General features: G+C 43.3%; 1 protein-coding gene across 1 annotated transcript; it reads left to right on the top strand.

The window, feature by feature from the left end:
* The first annotated feature begins 10 nt into the window (after positions 1-10).
* LOC139584654 (peptidyl-prolyl cis-trans isomerase FKBP4-like) lies at positions 11-18,118 on the top strand. Its single transcript, XM_071416752.1, has 11 exons — positions 11-750; positions 13,608-13,752; positions 13,852-13,994; positions 14,094-14,214; positions 14,330-14,486; positions 14,659-14,749; positions 14,923-15,006; positions 15,543-15,728; positions 15,864-16,007; positions 16,123-16,218; positions 16,844-18,118. The coding sequence occupies exons 1-11, from the start codon at positions 655-657 to the stop codon at positions 16,910-16,912; spliced, it is 1,332 nt and encodes a 443-aa protein (XP_071272853.1). The 5' UTR covers positions 11-654; the 3' UTR covers positions 16,913-18,118.
* Positions 18,119-18,406: the final 288 nt, after the last annotated feature.

The following is an 18,406-nucleotide window of genomic DNA, read 5'->3' as shown; positions in this document are numbered from 1 at the left end:
CAAGAGGGGCGTGCCCGGGCGGCGTGGCGAGAGAGCACTGAACTGAGTGTCTGGGTTTTTATTTTAAAGAATTTGACCATATGAAAGATGGACGTAAAAAAACAATGCTCTTTCTCCCCCCACAAAAAAACATATTCATCAATGTGTTTACTACTCAAGAAAGAAATGTGTGAGATAATGTACAGTATTTGTTTAGATGGCGATGAGTCACTTCACGACGGTCCTTTCCAAAGCCCGCCACCCCCCCTTGCAGCGTATCGAAAGTTCTCGGCCCTTCTTCCAGACGCTAGCAGCCTAGACAACTGTCAGATGCTAGACAGAGAAACAAGCAAGCAACACAGCAAAGTGGACCTCTGGATTTATTAGCTAGCTAAGCAACTCAACGGCACAACTTCAGTTTGGAGACTGGTGCACAGCGATTGACATAAGCGTAATTTGGCACTAAAAGTGCAAACCCAAAATATAGCTTACGAGAAAAGCTGATTCTTATAGCCATCAAGCGCGTTAGCTTTGATTTGTGGCGCAGCTCTCCTGCAGAACCCCAGTTGGTAGCTAGCTCTAATCTAGGCAGTCGAAACTTGCAGTTGTGTGGTTTCCTAGTTAACGTCAGCTAGCTGAGAAGGAGAGGTTTGCAGAAAGAAGTGCTCCAGGGCTATGACTGCGGAAGAGGTGACCAACGAAGGACAGAACATCCCATTACCAATGGAGGGAGAGGATATCACGCAGAAGAAAGATGGAGGGGTTTTAAAGGTAACTAACTAACTAGCGGTCGTCACTAGTTACCAGGGCCACAGTCTTAAACCCCGCCTATTTCTAACATTTATCTTCTTAAAATGTGATTTTAAACCTAACCACACTGCCAACCTTACACCTAAACCTAACCTTAATTTAAGAACAAAAAGCACATTTTTGTTGTCATGAATTTGTACGATATCGCCCATGTTGACTTTGCAGCTGGGTTAACTAGTGGAAACCCTAGCGAGCCAACAAGCTAGCGTTAGCATGCTCGCTATCTAGCCAATAGCAATTCATTGAATGGCATAACCAGCTACCTAGCAGGCTTGACTGAAGAAAATAATGCTAAAATATTTTGGTCAGTTGGCTACAGTAGGGTAATTTAGATTAGTGCGATTTTGCAGCGCAGTCCATGATCTATATGCAACATTTGGGGTTTGCTACTGTAGTTATATCTGCTGGCTAAACTTAACTAACGTTAGCTAACTGGCTGACTAGCTCCTCACATCGTGACGTCACCTCGAACATGCTAGCTTCCCCACCAGCCCTATCTTTCCCCAGTAGTATCCAGGTGCAGGCCCGCAGCAGCCTGTGACTAAAACCATAATATCGCTAACTACTGGCTGTGGTTAACCCAGGGGAGAATGACTGCAACACTCGCATTGAAGCCACGAAGTTCAATGCCGGGCACGGTACTGCAGGCATTGTCAGGACACATGACGTTTTTAACAATGCTTTTTTCTGATAAAAACGAGTTTATGTATTTTTATTTAACCTTTATTTAACTAGGCAAGTCAATTAAGAACAAATTATTATTTACAATGACGGCCTAGGAACAGTGGTTAACTGCCTTGTTCAGGGGCAGAAGGACAGATTATTGTCAGCTCAGGGATTGATCTAGCAACCTTTCGGTTTCTGGCCCAACGCCCAAACCACTAGGCTACCTACCCCCCAGTTCATTGCATCTGCCGTGGAGCACAGTTTCACAATATTACCTTATGTCCCAGCTGCTTGCCGTAGTTTTGAAGTAATCACGAAAAAAACAGGCCTTATTTTAGGGCATTTTTCAACCTGCCAGCTCCTATTAGTTTCTTCTATTGTGCACCTTGGCACCAACTCTCCTTCCGAAAGTTCTATTCCCAGTTTATTGTTCTATGTCACAATGGCTGCTTTGTTATTGTTGTCAATGAGACCTGCCCACATTGCTGGTAGTTAAAATGTAAACAACAACAAAAAATGACTCATGGAACTTTGAGGTCGTCCCATTGTTAACTAAAAGGGAAATATAGGTATGTCTGTCTTTCGCCAAATATCTTGCAATATGTATATTTAATTTTTTTTCAAGTCGGACACCATTTAAACATGAGAACCTCCTCTTTCTAATTATGTAAGGCAGCGTACTCCGCTGTCATCAAACACTAGCCCCGGAATACCTTTTGCCCTTGGAACGTTGAGCCTCTCCCTTTGTTTTCCTATGGAGAGGCATGCTGGTATATTTTGCCAAATATCTTGCAATGTCGGACACCATTTCAAGTCGGACACCATTTTAATCAGGATAATCTCTTTCTAATTACATAAGGTTGTCGATCGCTAGACCAGAAACAGTCAAAGTAGATTTTTTTTTCTTACTTCCTCATTATGCAGACATTAGCACACTTGGCACCATCGAGGTGAGGATGTTTACTTTCTACACAAGTTGTTCTTTTTCAGTTTCGTCCAAAGAGCAGATGGTAGTAGTAAAATAAAAAGGGATACATTTCTTTGTGCCTTTTAGGTGAAAAGGAATTCCAGTCAGAAGATGCTCTGCGACCGTTCGATTCCATTCAATTGCTATGGGCTCGCGCTAGTGTTCCAGCTTAGCCAACGTTCTTTTGCCATTTTAAAGCCCTGGGTGAATTTTGACTCATTCTTTTGTTCAGCCTACCATTATAGTCATGATACCAATATTTTTTTATATTACACCAGATGTATGTCCTTGAACCGATTTATATAAAAAAAATCGAATAAAAATCGCACACAGGATGATCATTTAGTAGCTAATGGCAGCCTGCAGTACCCCGGTCAGCCTTGGACTTGAGATAAGGGGGCAGCACTGAGCTAGCCTGCAATGTCACTTCCCGGAGTAGCTCAAACTGCGCATTTTATGTCTTCATAGACAGGTTGGTTGTTTAAATACAACATTATAGTTGTTGGTTGGCTAGCTTGCCAATTTTTGCTATATTAGCATAGATGTGACATCAGTCAAAAAACCTCCAAACAAGATATGGTATCAAGAACAACATAAAACTATACTACAGTAAACATGTCATCCTCTCACGAATGATGCAATTCCCCCCTTGGGCCAATCAGTGTAAATTTGTAAATAAGCCAGTGAGAGCCTACCGAGTGGTGCAGTTGACAGGACATGTCAGAGCAAAAACCAAGCCATGAGGTCGAAGGAATTGTCAGTAGAGCTCTGAGACTGGATTGTGTCAAGGCACAGATCTGGTGAAGGGTACCAATAAAATTATGCAGCATTGAAGGTCCCCAAGAACACAGTGGCCTGAATCATTCTTAAATGGAAGAAGTTTGGAACCACCAAGACTCTTGCTAGAGCTGGCTGCCCGGCCAAACTGAGCAATCGGGGGAGAGGGCCTTGGTCAGGGAGGTGATCAAGAACCCAATGGTCACTCTGTCAGAGCTCCAGAGTTCCTCTGGAGATGGGAGAACCTTCCAGAAGGATAACCATCTCTGCAGCACTCCACCAATCAGGTCTTTATGGTGGAGTGGCCAGACAGAAGCCACTCCTTGGTAAAAGGCACATGACAGCCCACTTGGAGTTTGCCAAAAGGCACCTAAATGACTCTCAGACCATGGGAAACAAGATTATCTGGTCTGATGAAGCAAACATTGAGCTCTTTGGCCTGAATGCCAAGCGTCAAGTCTGGAGGAAACCTGGCACCATCTCTACGGTGAAGCATGGTGATGGCAGCATCATGCTGTGGGGATGTTTTTCAGCAGCAGGGAGTGGGAGACTTGTCAGGATCGAGGGAAAGATGAATGGAGCGAAGTACAGAGAGATCCTTGATGAAAACCAGCTCAGGACCTCAGACTGGGGCGAAGGTTCATCTTCCAACAGGACAACAACCCTAAGCACACAGCTAAGACAACGCAGGAGTGGCTTAGGGACAAGTCTCTGAATATCCTTGAATGTTCCAGCAAGAGCCTGGACTTGAACCTGATCTAAAATCTCTGGAGAGGCCTGAAAATAGCTGTGCAGCAACACTCCCCATCCAACCTGACAGAGCTTGAGAGGATCTGCAGAGAAGAATGGGAGAAACTCCGCAAATACAGGTGTGTAGCGTCATACTCAAGAAGACTCAAGGCTATAATCGCTGCCAAAGGTGCTTCGACAAATTACTGAGTAAAGGGTATAGAATCCTGATGTAAATGTGATGTTTTTAAAAAATTTAATACGTTTGCAAACATTTCCCCCCCAAAGGTTTTTGCTTTCATTATGGGGTATTGTGTGTAGATTGATGAGGGGGGGAAACGATTTAGTCCATTTTAGAATAAGGGTGCACCTAACACAACACAATGTGGAAAAAGTCAAGGGGTCTGAACTTTTTGAATGCATTGTATGTGGTAGGGATTATGGTGCTTTCAAGACAACTGTGAACTCAGGGGGGGAAAAACGGGGTCGAGGAGAGGAGAATGAAAAGGGAGGTGGGAGATGGGGAAGGAGGAGAGGTAATGAATGTAGGAAAGGAAGCTAGGAAAGAGGTTCAAAGTTTGGGGTCACTGAGAAATGTCCTTGTTTTTGAAAGAAAAGCACATTTTTTTTGTCCATTAAAATAACATCAAATTGAAATAACATCAAATTGATCAGAAATAAGGTGTAGACATTTTTAATGTTCTAAATTACTATTGTAGCTGGAAACAGCTGATTTGTTATGGAATATCTACATAGGCCTACAGAGGCCCATTATCAGCTACCATCACTCCTGTGTTCTAATGGCACGTTGTGTTAGCTAATCCAAGTTTTATCATTTTAAAAGGCTAATTGATCATTAGAAAACCCTTTTGCAATTATGATAGCACAGCTGAAAACTGTTTTGATTTAAAGAAGCAATAAAACTGGCCTTCTTTAGAGTAGTTGAGTATCTGAAGCATCAGCATTTGTGTGTTCGATTACAGGCTCAAAATGGCCAGAAACAAAGACCTTTCTTCTGAAAATCATCAGTCTATTCTTGTTCTGAGAAATTAAGGCTATTCCATGTGAGAAATTGCCAAGAAACTGAAGATCTCGTACAACACTGTGTACTACTCCCTTCACAGAACAGTTCATACTGGCTCTAACCAGAATAGAAAGAGGAGTGGGAGGCCCCGGTGCACAACGTGCCATTGGAACACATGAGTGATGGTAGCTGATAATGGGGCCCTGTACGCCTATGTAGATATTCCATTAAAAATCTGCCGTTTCCAGCTACAATAGTCATTTACAACATTAACAATGTCTACACTGTATTTATGGTCAATTTGATGTTAATGGCCAATAAATGTGCTTTTCTTTCAAAAACAACGACATTTCTAAGTGACCCCAAACTTTTGAACGGTAGTATATGTGGTAGAGATAAACCATGGCCAGTAGAGAGGAAGGAGGCAGGGCATAAAATGTACATTTTGGTCCACCAGCCACTGGCAGGTAGATTTTAAAAATCTACCGGCCGTTCAGATGTTTTACTGGACAAAATTACACCAACAAAACACCAAAAAACGGATGAGCATGCTTTGTAATGTTTCTAAAACAAATGTATTACTAGTAAGAAATGTGATATTGTTTTAATTTGAGTCTTTTAACCAAAATATCACAGATGAAACATTTTCACTTGCCCCTTTAAGGGTGGGAGGTTACTATGGTAACACGACTCAAGTCATTTTGTGCCTGTGAGATTGAGTTTGACAAGTAGAATCCTTGTCTTCTCTTCCCTAGCAGTTGAAACTTAAACAGATAAATAACCTAGCTTGTGAACAAAACAATATAAATGGCCAGGTAACGCGAGGAAAAGTCTCACTTCAGTAGACTTTTGTTTCAAGTAAATATAAGATTTGTTGTTCTTTGACTTTGTGCGATTTCATTTACCAGCTATGAAACAAAATGGCAGAAATACTTTGAAAACAGCTACTGCAGCAATTATTTTACTATAAAAGTGTTCATACTTGACTTTTTATTCACAAATGCGATTTGTGGAGCCCTGACCACCCGCGAGGAAAGGAATACAGGAAAGAAAAGTTCACATGTATGTGGTAGGGATTAACCACGGCCATTAGATGGCGATAGTATTGGTTTTAGTGACAGGCTAGTTTCAGTCTCAGGCTGCTATGGGGTTGCAGCTGGGTGCATCTCACTTCCCCATGTAATCAGAGATGTTATCATTGCTAGGTAGTTTGTACTAGAGGTCGATTTCAAGTTTTCATAACAATCGTAAATCGGTATTTTTGGGCGCCGATTTGCCGATATTTAAATTTTTTATTATAGTTTTTTTACACCTTTATTTAATCTTTATTTAACTAGGCAAGTCAGTTAAGAACACATTCTTATTTTCAATGACGGCCTAGGAACTGAGACAGAACAACATTTTCGTTCGACATAACCGTGTCAGCTCGGGGGATCCAATCTTGCAACCTTACAGTTAACTAGTCCAATGCTCTAACACTGATTACATTGCACTCCATGAGGAGCCTGCCTGTGCCGCGAATGCAGTAAGCTAAGGTAAATTGCTAGCTAGCATTAAACTTATCTTATAAAAAACAATCAATCAATGACTGTCATTGCTCCAATATGTACTTAACCATAAACATCAATGCCTTTGTTAAAATCAATACACAAGTATATATTTTTAAACCTGCATATTTAGCTAAAAGATATCCAGGTTAGCAGGCAATATTAACCAGGTGAAATTGTGTCATTTCTCTTGCGTTCATTGCACGCAGAATCAGGGTATATGCAACAGTTTGGGCCGCCTGGCTCTTTGCGAACTAATTTGCCAGAATTTTTTTATTTTTTTATTTTTTTTTTATTTTAAATTTTATCCCCTTTTCTCCCCAATTTTCGTGGTATCCAATCGCTAGTAATTACTATCTTGTCTCATCGCTACAACTCCCGTACGGGCTCGGGAGAGACGAAGGTCGAAAGTCATGCGTCCTCCGAAGCACAACCCAACCAAGCCGCACTGCTTCTTAACACAGCGCGCCTCCAACCCGGAAGCCAGCCGCACCAATGTGTCGGAGGAAACACCGTGCACCCGCCCCCCTCAGTTAGCGCGCACTGCGCCCGGCCCGCCACAGGAGTCGCTGGAGCGCGATGAGACAAGGATATCCCTACCGGCCAAACCCTCCCTAACCCGGACGACGCTAAGCCAATTGTGCGTCGCCCCACGGACCTCCCGGTCGCGGCCGGCTGCGACAGAGCCTGGGCGCGAACCCAGACTCTGGTGGCGCAGCATAGCACTGCGATGCAGTGCTCTAGACCACTGCGCCACCCGGGAGGCTAATTTGCCAGAATTTGACGTAGTTATGACAACATTGAAGGTTGTGCAATGTAACAGGAATATTTAGACTCATGGATGCCACCCGTTAGATAAAATACGGAACGGAATAAACGTTTTGTTTTCGAGGTGATAGTTTCCGGATTAGTCAAAGGTATATGGTTTAGAGAGAAATAGTCGACGCGTTATAATTCCTGTAATAACTTGCGGCTGAACTTGACAGGGGTTCCTTCGTTATTTTACCGTTCATGTCTTCCATAGAGAATGTCTTGATCTACTTCAAATAAGATCTGTGTTTCGTGCAGGCTTAAACCGCCTCGACGTTTTGATACCTGTGTAAATCTCACTAGGATAAGGTAACGTTTGTGAACATATTTTCATAAATCCACTCTACAAAAAAAATGATCTTCGCTTATATTTAGCCAATATTGATCAGAGTTATTACCTTGTCCTATGGATATCTACACAGTTATACAATTGGCAAGGTGGTGTAAGCCTACACGAAACACAGACCTTATTTTAAGTGAATCTAAAAATATCCTATGGAATAAATGAAGGAACCGCTTTTCAGATTTTGCTAGAAGGTGTCATGGGAATTATGACTCGCACTTTGGTCGTCAATTCTTACCATGCCCATTATTAAAATAGGATTTTCTGCATATAGAAATGACAGTTTTTGTTTTCAACATTCATCACAGGTAACTTAAACTCTATTTTTATTCAAACAGTTGAGAGTATTTGTCCCCTAAGCAGACTCTTCAGTATCATTGTCACTTCAGCTGTGTGTGTGTATTTATGTATTATATTAAGTTAAAATAAAAGTGTTCATTGTTCATTCAGTATTGTTGCAGTTGTCATTATTACAAAAATGTGTGTATGATATATATATATATATATATATATATATAATTTTTTATTTCATTTTTATATAAATCGGCCGATTTAATCGGTATCGGCTTTTTTTGTCCTCCAATAATCGATATCGGCGTTGAAAAATCATAATCGGTCGACCTCTAGTTTGTACTGTCACTGAAATATGTGTTTCTGCAGCTAACTATCAAATGTCTAGTCATCACTATTCAGACTTAGCAGTGATCTAAAAGTGTCTTAGTTTTGGCTAGAAGGTTCTGGCCTGGGTATAAGCATTTCATAGTTTCTTGTTTGTCAGCAAACATATCTGGTTACCTGGACGTTTTCTAGAACCTGCCATATTTGGGATACCCACAGCTGCTTGGAGTGGGGGGTGTGGAGATTCTCATTCTGGTTTTGGTGACCAGACCCTTCCCTGCTGAATATCCTATTTCTGCAGGCAGTGTGGCTGGTCAATGTTGACACTGAGAAGTGTGTGTGTGAGAGAGAGAGAGACTGTCAGTCATTCTGGCCCATGGTGTATTTCCCTAAAGGCAGACTTGCAGCACATGGTGTCTCAGACAGTTTCCACATCATCACACAAATAAATCACCTCTTGAACAGTTTGAGCCCACAACCCAAGACCTAAACACAACAGCAGCCCAAAGTACTAGACTACATGCAGTAAGCATGCACCTGTTAACTTCTTTCAGATCAGTGGTACGGTAGCGTCCCACCTCGACAACATCCGGTGAAATTCCAGAGCGCCAAATTCAAATTAAATTACTATAAATATTTAACTTTCATAAAATCACAAGTGCAATACATCAAAATAAAGCTTAACTTCTTGTTAATCCAGCCGCCGTGTCAGATTTCAAAAAGGCTTTACGGCGAAAGCAAACCATGCGATTATCTGAGGACAGCGCCCAGCATACCAACACATGAAAAACATATTTCAACCAGGCAGGTGTGACACAAAAGTCAGAAATAAAGATATAATTCATGCCTTACCTTAGATCTACTTCTGTTGGCACTCCAAAATGTCCCAGAAACATCACAAATAGTCCTTTGATACAATTAATTATTTTTTTAACCTGAGACTCTTTGGCCTTTGCTCATTTTCTGTGAAGAACATGTAAAATAACACATTTTCATTGAGTGCACACTGTGCACCCCCCTACACATTTATATTACATATGTGGTGTTTGGGTCCACTGGACCCGAGGGGAATAAGTGTGTGTTGGTGAAAACAAGTAAAAAATTAAACAAAAAGGTTTGCTGTGTGCCTTCATTCTGTCTTCCTCCTCCCTGGGCCTGCTGTTTCAACATAGGCAGGGAGACAGACAGGTTCTTGGTGCTGTCTCCTGCTTTTCGCACTCTCTTTACCTTTTGTAGTGTGTGAAACTACACAATGTCTTGATGGAACCGGCACAATATTATTACAATAGATTATTTTGATACATTGTGGGAAAATGCAGAATTTTTTACACTCCAATTGGGGGAGAGACACAACAAATAAATAGCTTTGCATGTGTGGCTCCTTACCACAATCAATCAGTATGGCAAAAATAATCTCTGCTCAGAGGTAGAGAAGCTAGTGTGGAAGGAGCGTCTTCCATTTTGGAAGATGAAGAGCTCCCACCTCAGACCTGTTCCATGTATTCAACAACTATCAATTGCTCTAGTTTGCGACACATTCCCAGTGTCCTACGTGCCAAATAAAGGCAAAAATGTGGTACTCATGAGTACGCTACATAGGGATGGGAGAATCTGTGGCCAGGAACATCAAAAACCAGAAATCATAATGGATCGCAATGCCACAAAAGGAGGGGTGGACAATTTAGACAAGCTGGTGACTGACTACAGCTGCAAAAGAAGAACCCTACGTTAGCCACTTGTGATGTTCTTAAACATCTTGCACATCTCGGCGTACAACGCGTTTGTCATCTGGATGGCATTGAACCCAGATTAGGACAGAGAGAAGCTGCAGAGGAGACGGCTCTTTCTCGAGGAGCTGGGCAAGGCATTATTAAGACCTCTAATCACGAGGAGGCAACATATCCCAAGGATCCCAGCTTCTGCAGCCATCGTGAGGAGGATTCAGGAGGATGCTGGTGCCCCATCCGCTCGACCCACAGAACCAAGAACTCCAATACCGGAAGTAAGTGTGAGTTGTGTGTGTGTGTGTGTGTCTGACTCCTACCTTGGCATGTTGTAACTAAATTCAGCAAAAAAAGAAAAGTCCCCTTTTCAGGACCCTGTCTTTCAAAGATAATTTGTAAAAATCCAATTAACTTCACAGATCTTCATTGTAAAGGGTTTAAACACTGTTTCCCATGTTCAATGAACTATAAACAATTAATGAACATGCACCTGTGGAACGATCGTTAAGACACTAACAGCTTAGACGGTAGGCAATTAAGGTCACAGTTATGAAAACTTAGGACACTGAAGAGGCCTTTCTACTGACTCTGAAAAACACCAAAAGAAAGATGCCCAGGGTCCCTGCTCATCTGTGTGAACGTGCCTGAGGCATGAGGACTGCAGATGTGGACAGGGCAATAAATTGCAATGTCCATACTGTGAGACGCCTAAGACAGCGCTACAGGGAGACAGGACGGACAGATGATCGTCCTCGCAGTGGCAGACCACGTGTAACAACACCTGCACAGGATCGGTACATCCGAACATCACACCTGCGGGACAGGTACAGGATGGCAACAGCAACTGCCCGAGTTACACCAGGAACGCCCAATCCCTCCATCAGTGCTCAGACTGTCCGCAATAGGCTGAGAGAGGCTGGACTGAGGGCTTGTTGGCCTGTTGTAAGGCAGGTCCTCACCAGACATCACCGGCAACAACGTTGCCTATGGGCACAACCCCATCGTCGCTGGACCAGATAGGACTGGCAAAAAGTGCTCTTCACTGATGAGTTGCGATTTTGTCTCACCAGGGGTGATGGTCGGATTCGCGTTTATCGTCGAAAGGAATGAGCGTTACACCAAGGCCTGTACTCTGGAGCGGGATTGATTTGGAGGGTCCGTCATGGTCTGAGACAGTGTGTCACAGCATCATCGGACTGAGCTTGTTGTCATTGTCTGCAATCTCAACGCTGTGCGTTACAGGGACGACATCCTCCCTCATGTGGTACCCTTCCTGCAGGCTCATCCTGACATGACCCTCCAGCATGACAATGCCACCAGCCATACTGCTCGTTCTGTGCGTGATTTCCTGCAAGACAGGAATGTCAGTGTTCTGCCATGGCCAGCGAAGAGCCTGGATCTCAATCCCATTGAGCACGTCTGGAACCTGCTTGATCGGAGGGTGAGGTCTAGGGCCATTCCCCCCCCAGAAATGTCCGGGAACTTGCAGGTGCCTTGGTGGAAGAGCGGGGTAAGATCTCACAGCAAGAACTGGCAAATCTGGTGCAGTCCACGAGGAGGAGATGCACTGCAGTACTTAATGCAGCTGGTGGCCACACCAGATACTAATTGTTACTTTTGATTTTGACCCCCCCCCCCCCCTTTGTTTAGGGACACATTATTCCATTTCTGTTAGTCACATGTCTGTGGAACTTGTTCAGTTTGTCTGTTGTTGAATGTTATGTTCCTACAAATATTTATACATGTTAAGTTTGCTGAAAATAAACACAGTTGACAGTGAGTAAACATTTCTTTTTTTGCTGAGTTTATATATGTGAATGAGTGAGATGTTAGTAAAATTCCTGAACTAAGTGTTTTCATCATCCTAGATTGCAGCCGGTAGCAACAAGAAGAATCGCTGCCATGTGTGTGGACCCAAGAAGGACAGAAAGACACGTGCAAGAAATACATTTGCAACACACACACAGTAAAACTCTGTCCCTCATGTGGTGTGTAGACCGGCCTTCATTTGTGTTCAATTGGGTTCATTTATCATTTCCATAAAATACTGTATGTACAATTTGTCCTTCCAGTTTGTTCAAAGCAAATAACATCAATAGTGATGAAAACCTTGTTTCATTTATATTTTTTCAAGATAAACATTATTTATTCCACCAATGTCTTGATTTGAGATTTTTGCTCACAAAAACCATTTGATTAAAAAAAACGAATAGCGCTTTTGTTGATAAATGTGAACTAGCAGAGGTCAATGGCAAATTTGAATCATGTATGCTGTCTATATTGCTTGTAATTGATATAAGTCAACATCTTAAGTGTTAAGTATTTTTATGTAAATTGTTATGGCTGTATTGTTTTAAAAACCCAATGATGTTGTGGGTCCATCAGACCCACGAACATTGGGTGACTAACCCTTGTGTGGTGTTCCATGTTTTTGTTAATCTGAGCCTAGAGAAAAGTATTTGTCCTCAGGCCTGGAGGGAAGCAATAGTAAGCAGCCTTTACTGGTTCTAACAGCAGACTTATATAAGCTTGCTGCCAGCTCTTAGCAAACTGTTGGAAAGAATGGTGTTTGACCAAATACAATGCTATTTCTCAACATGTACTGCACTGACACAAATGACTGATGATTGGTTGAAAGAAATTGATAGTAATAAGATTGTGGGAGCTGTACTGTTAGATTTCAGTGTAACATTTGATATTATTGACCAAAACCTGTTGAGAAAACATTGGTGTTATGGCATTTCAACCTCTGCCATATCGTGGCTTCAGAGATGTTGATCTAATAGAACTCAAAGGGTTTTCTTTAATGGAAGCTTTTCTAATGTCAAACATGTAAAATGTGGTGTACTGCAGGGCAGTTCTCTAGGCCCTCTACTCTTTTCTATTTTTACCAATGGCCTGCCACTGGCATTAAACAAAACGTGTGTCCATGTGTGTTGATGATTCAACCATATACACATCAGCAACCACAGCTAATGAAGTCAATGAAACTCTTAACAAAGAGTTGCAGTCTGTTTTGGAATGGCTGGTCCTGAACATCTCTAAAACGAAGTGCATTGTATTTGGTACAAATCATTCCTTAAGTGCTAGACCTCAGCTGAATCTGGTAATGAATGATGTGGCTGTTGAACAAGTTGAGGAGACTAAATTACTTGGCGTTAGCTTTTCACAGTCCCCAAATCCAAACAAATTTCAGAAAGTGTACAGTATTATATAGAGCCATTATTGCATGGAACTCTTCCATCTCATATTGTTCAAATGAACAGCACACCTGGTTTAAAAAAAACTGATAAAGCAACAACTCACAGCACAACGCCTCTCCCCTATTTGACCTAGATAGTTTGTATGTATTGATATCTAGACTACGTGTGCCTTTTTTACATAATTTTTAAAAAATTGATTAGGTTTTGTCCTTGAGCTGTTGTCTATTTAATGTTCTGTATTATGTTATGGTTTGTGTGGACCCCAGGAAGAGTAGCTGCTGCTTTTGCAACAGCTAATGGGGATCCTAATAAAATACCTAACTCTACCACAGACAGACTGCCATACACTGCTACAGCACAACTAACCTTCACTGTCGCTCTTTCCCTCTCTCCCTCCCCTACATCTGTAGTTAGTGAAGCAAGAGGGCACAGGGACTGAGCTGCCTATGACGGGGGACAAGGTGTTTGTTCACTATGTTGGCACGCTGCTGGATGGAACTCCATTTGACTCCAGTCGCGAACGAGGAGAGAAGTTCTCCTTTGAGCTGGGCAAAGGTGTGTGTGTGTGTGTGTGTGTGTGTGTGTGTGTGTGTGTGTGTGTGTGTGTTGAAGTACACGCCTTGTGATCAAGACATTTGACCTGTGTGTGTGTAGGTCAGGTAATCAAGGCGTGGGACCTGGGAGTGGCAACTATGAAAGTAGGAGAGATTAGCCAGCTGATGTGTAAACCAGAGTACGCCTACGGCACCGCCGGCAGCCCCCCGAAGATACCCCCCAATGCTATTCTTGTCTTCCAGGTAACCTTCTGTCTGTGAGGGATTAAGTCTGTTTTAGGTAAACATTCGGTGTCAACATTGACGTGTGTGACTGAGTGCTTAAATTGATGTGTGTGTTAGGTGGAGCTGTTTGAGTTTCGAGGTGAGGACATCACTGAGGGAGAGGATGGAGGAATCATCCGTCGCATCATCACTAAGGGAGCCGGATACTCCAAACCTAATGAAGGAGCTGCGGTAGAAGGTACACACACAAACATATCATCATCGTCATCAAAAAGGAACAGGGATATTCCAAACTAAGACCTACTGGACAGGCTACAAGCTCTCACACCTTTCTCGGTCTCTTTCCCCTGCAGTGTGTGTGGAGGGCAGCTGTGAGGGCAAGGTCTTTGACCAGAGGGAGCTGAAGTTTGAGTTGGGAGATGGAAAGAGTTTGGGTCTGCCAAGTGGAGTGGAGAAAGCCCTGACCGCCATGGAACAGGGAGAGGAGTCACTCTTCATCATCAAACCCAAGTAATACACACACACACATTAAAAACCTAGTCTACATACTATGTTGTTATTTTGAGAAATGTATAATGGTGTGTTCTCTGGGTATATTGGCTGAGTTGTGTGGCTGTGTATGTATGGATATCTAATTGTAGTGTGTGTCGATATGAATTTCTAAGTGTGTGTGTGTGTGTAGGTATGGCTATGGAAACATAGGAAGCAGCAAGTACAGTATTCCTGGTGGAGCTACTCTGCAGTACAAACTCAAACTGACCACCTTCGAGAAGGTATGACCCCTCATCCTTTAGCAATGTGAACCAGAGGGTCCTGTCCAGAGACATGCCTTAGGCATTTTATTCATGACATTTACAAACTGTTTGCCTACTAAGTGTGCCCCAGATGAGTCTGGTGTTTTTGAGATGTGATTTGCTGGCTTACTGAAGCATTTCCTATTCCCCAGGCCAAGGAATCCTGGGAGATGAACTCAGCAGAGAAACTGGAGCAGAGCGTCATCATCAAGGAGAAAGGAACACAGTACTTCAAGGTTTAGATTTTAGTCATTTAGCAGATCCAGAGAGACATATAGGAGCCATTAGGATTAAGTACCTTGCTCAAGGGCACATCGACAGGTTCTTAACCGCTAGGCTACCTGTGTGTGGGTGGAGAGAAGTAGCTTCAAGCAGCAGTGCAGTATAACTAGGCAGGTCACTCGTGATACAAGTCAGTATTAGACATCCAGCCTTGTCTGGGGATGTCGGGAGATGATGTGGAAACGCGCTGTTGCCTTTAAATATGTTTTATTTTTGCGGTGGGGTTGGCGGATGGGTTTAAGCGTCTGCCTCTGGTGCAAAAGGTTGCATGTTTGAATCCAGCAGCGATGGAAAGTTGTTTTTTAGATTTTTGTTTTATCCTTAACCCTTACCTTAGGCATTAACTCCAAATGGCTAACTTTAAGATTTCGGAGATAACCTGAAACACTTTGAAATTTGACGTTTGAACCTGGATGAATGTATAATTCTGAGGTGAGACTGTGTGAGCTTGTTTAGTATAACGTGTGTGTGTGTGTGTGTGTGTGTGTAGGAAGGGAAGCATCGCCAAGCGTCTGTCCAGTATAAGAGGATTGTGTCATGGCTGGAGAATGAATCAAGTTTGCCTGAGGGGGAGGACCAGAAAGCTAAAGCCCTGCGATTGGCTGCTCACCTCAACCTGGCCATGTGCTTCATCAAGCTTCAGGAACCAAGCTCTGCCTTCGATAACTGTGACAAGGTACACACAGACTCGATTAGGAGACACACACACCTGACCTGACTGTATCTGAACATATCTGACTTCCTAAATATTCCACACCAAACCTATTCCCCAACTTACTTTTGGTTTCTGCTCTCTCGCGTGTGTGCGAAGGCCCTGGAGCTAGACGAATCCAATGAAAAGGCTCTATTCCGGAGGGGGGAGGCACTGTTTGCCATGAAGGAGTTTGATAGGGCGAGAGCAGACTTCCAGCGCGTCACCCAACTTTATCCTAGCAACAAGGCCGCCAAGAGCCAGGTACTGTACTAGAATGGTCTTTGTGTGCCCCGTCTAAACTTCCCTCTCCTCTCATCTGGATGTCCATCTCTGCTTGCTCTTTGTCTGATCCGGGGCTCTCTGTCTGCCCTCCCAGGTGGCTCTGTGCCAGAAACAGATTAAGGAGCAGCATGAGAAGGACAAGAGGCTCTACGCCAACATGTTCCAGAAGTTCGCAGAGAGAGACGCCAAGGTGAGTCAAACAGCCAACACACTACACATTTCCTGTAGCCACGCTACACTTCCCCTAGCTCCTACAGATTAAACTCTTCCCCTAGCCCCAAGGTGAGTTGAGATGGAATACTGGAGAGACATCAGAACAGATTAACCCACACTTAGCATCATATAAGAAAGCGTTCCACAGGGATGCTGGCCCATGTTGACTCCAATGCTTCCCACAGTTGTCAAGTTAGCTGGATGTCCTTTGGGTGGTGGACCATTCTTGATACACACGGGAAACTGTTGAGTGTGAAAAACCCAGCAGCATTGCAGTTCTTGACACACTCAAACCAGTGTGCCTGGAAGCTACTACCATACCCTTTTCAAAGGCACTTCAATCTTTTGTCTGGCCCATTCACACTCTGAATGGCACACATACACATTCCATGTCTCAACTGTCTCGAGGCTTAAAAATCCTTCTTTAACCTGTCTCCTTCCCTTCAACTACACTGAAGTGGATTTAACAAGTGACATCAATAAGGGATCATAGCTTTCACCTGGTTAGCCTATGTTATGGAAAGAGCATGTTCTTAATGTTTTGTATACACAGTGTAAATTACTGTTTTAATGTCTCTCTTTGTTTCTGCTGTGATGAACAGAAGGAGGCTGACAAGGGGACGGAGAACGTAGGTGGGATGGATGTAGAGGAGAGTGGAGGACAGGAGTAATGACTACGGGAGAAAGATGTCAGACTGTGTCATGAAGATTTTTAAAACTTCAGACATTCGTGTTTATAAAGAGAGAATGTGTTTGTGATAAGCGTGTGTGTCCATGGCTCAACTATCTCCTGTGTGAGTGTGTCTGCGTGCTATCGCCTTGGCAGCTAGCTGGCTGGGTGGGCCTTCTGTAGCTGACTGCACTCAGGAGGTGTGGCTAAAAGGAGTGCCCCCCCCATCCCTCTGGTTAGCATGTAGCAGGCTGTCCCTCCACCACTCCCGCTACCCCCCCTCTACTCATAGAGCTCTTTGCTTAATGGAGTTGGAAGCCCAGTACTGGGTATTTGTGTGTGTGTGTAAACCCCCCTTTCACCCAGCAAGGGCTAATCCCCAAACCCCCTTCACTTCTCACCACCTTCCAAGGCCAACTGATCAACTCCTGGGGACTGCTTCATGTGTATGTATGACTGCTTGTCCGCAGACAGTAGCAGCTCCCTCTCTAGCAGCAGTCATGCTAACTAAACGGTTGCTCTCTGCTTCTCAAACGCACTGTATGTTCTTACTCTGGGTTTATGTTCTTCATGGGATGATGATTTACTTCACACCTAGAAGGGTGTGTGTGAAGCAGCTTAAGCCGCTTCTTCTGGTCAGACTGAACCAGTATAAAGCTCAGTCACATTACATATATAGTCTTACTTAGTCTGTCTGCATTCCAAATGACACTCTATACCTTGTAGATCAGTGTTTCCCAAATGTGATCCTGGGGCCCCCAATGTTGCACGTTTTGATTTTCCCCCAACACTACACAGCTGATTCAAAGAATCAAAGCTTGATGATGAGTTGGTTGATTTAATTATCTGTGTGGTGCTAGGGCGGGGGGGGGGGGGGGGGAGACCCTGTTGTAGATGACTCAATATGCCCTACTTTTTGACCAATGGTCAGAGGTGGCTACTAAAGTAGTGCACTATATAGGTAATGGGTGTCATTTGAGATGCAGACTTACTGTAATCTTCTTGCATACAGCATTTCCAGCAGACCTGGCTCTAGGTTCAGCTAAACAAGGTCATGTGAAGCAGAGCAGCTAGGGAGTGACATTGGTCTGGGTTTGGGGTGTCAACTGCATGCTGGTTGGTTGGGGGGGAGGTCGATCTGATTGGAGCATCACGATTGGTTCTCAGACTGAAGGCTCTAATGACTAATAAACAGAAATTACTCAAACTTTGGTCTGTGTCCTCATTTTTTGTACTTAGGTCACTGTACCTTTTGACCAATCGATTTTGTAGTATACAGTGGAAACAAAAGTAGTTTTTACAAGACTGACAAATTCAAATACAAACTAATTGGGTGAACCAAAAGCAATTCTCCCATTTGAGATAGAATCTACCGATAATGTATGAGAAGGAAATTCAAAGACGGTTCCTTGGGACAACCCTAAACCAACTCTTAACCGTTTAAATGGAAACTTCAGTGGGGTGACAACAAATTTGGGTCCCGCCATGCGGGACA

This window comes from Salvelinus alpinus, chromosome 9 (assembly GCF_045679555.1).
Source record: "Salvelinus alpinus chromosome 9, SLU_Salpinus.1, whole genome shotgun sequence".
Classification (NCBI taxonomy): domain Eukaryota; kingdom Metazoa; phylum Chordata; class Actinopteri; order Salmoniformes; family Salmonidae; genus Salvelinus; species Salvelinus alpinus.
Note: the sequence above shows the minus strand (reverse complement) of the source record. Positions and strands in the feature narration are given on the sequence as shown.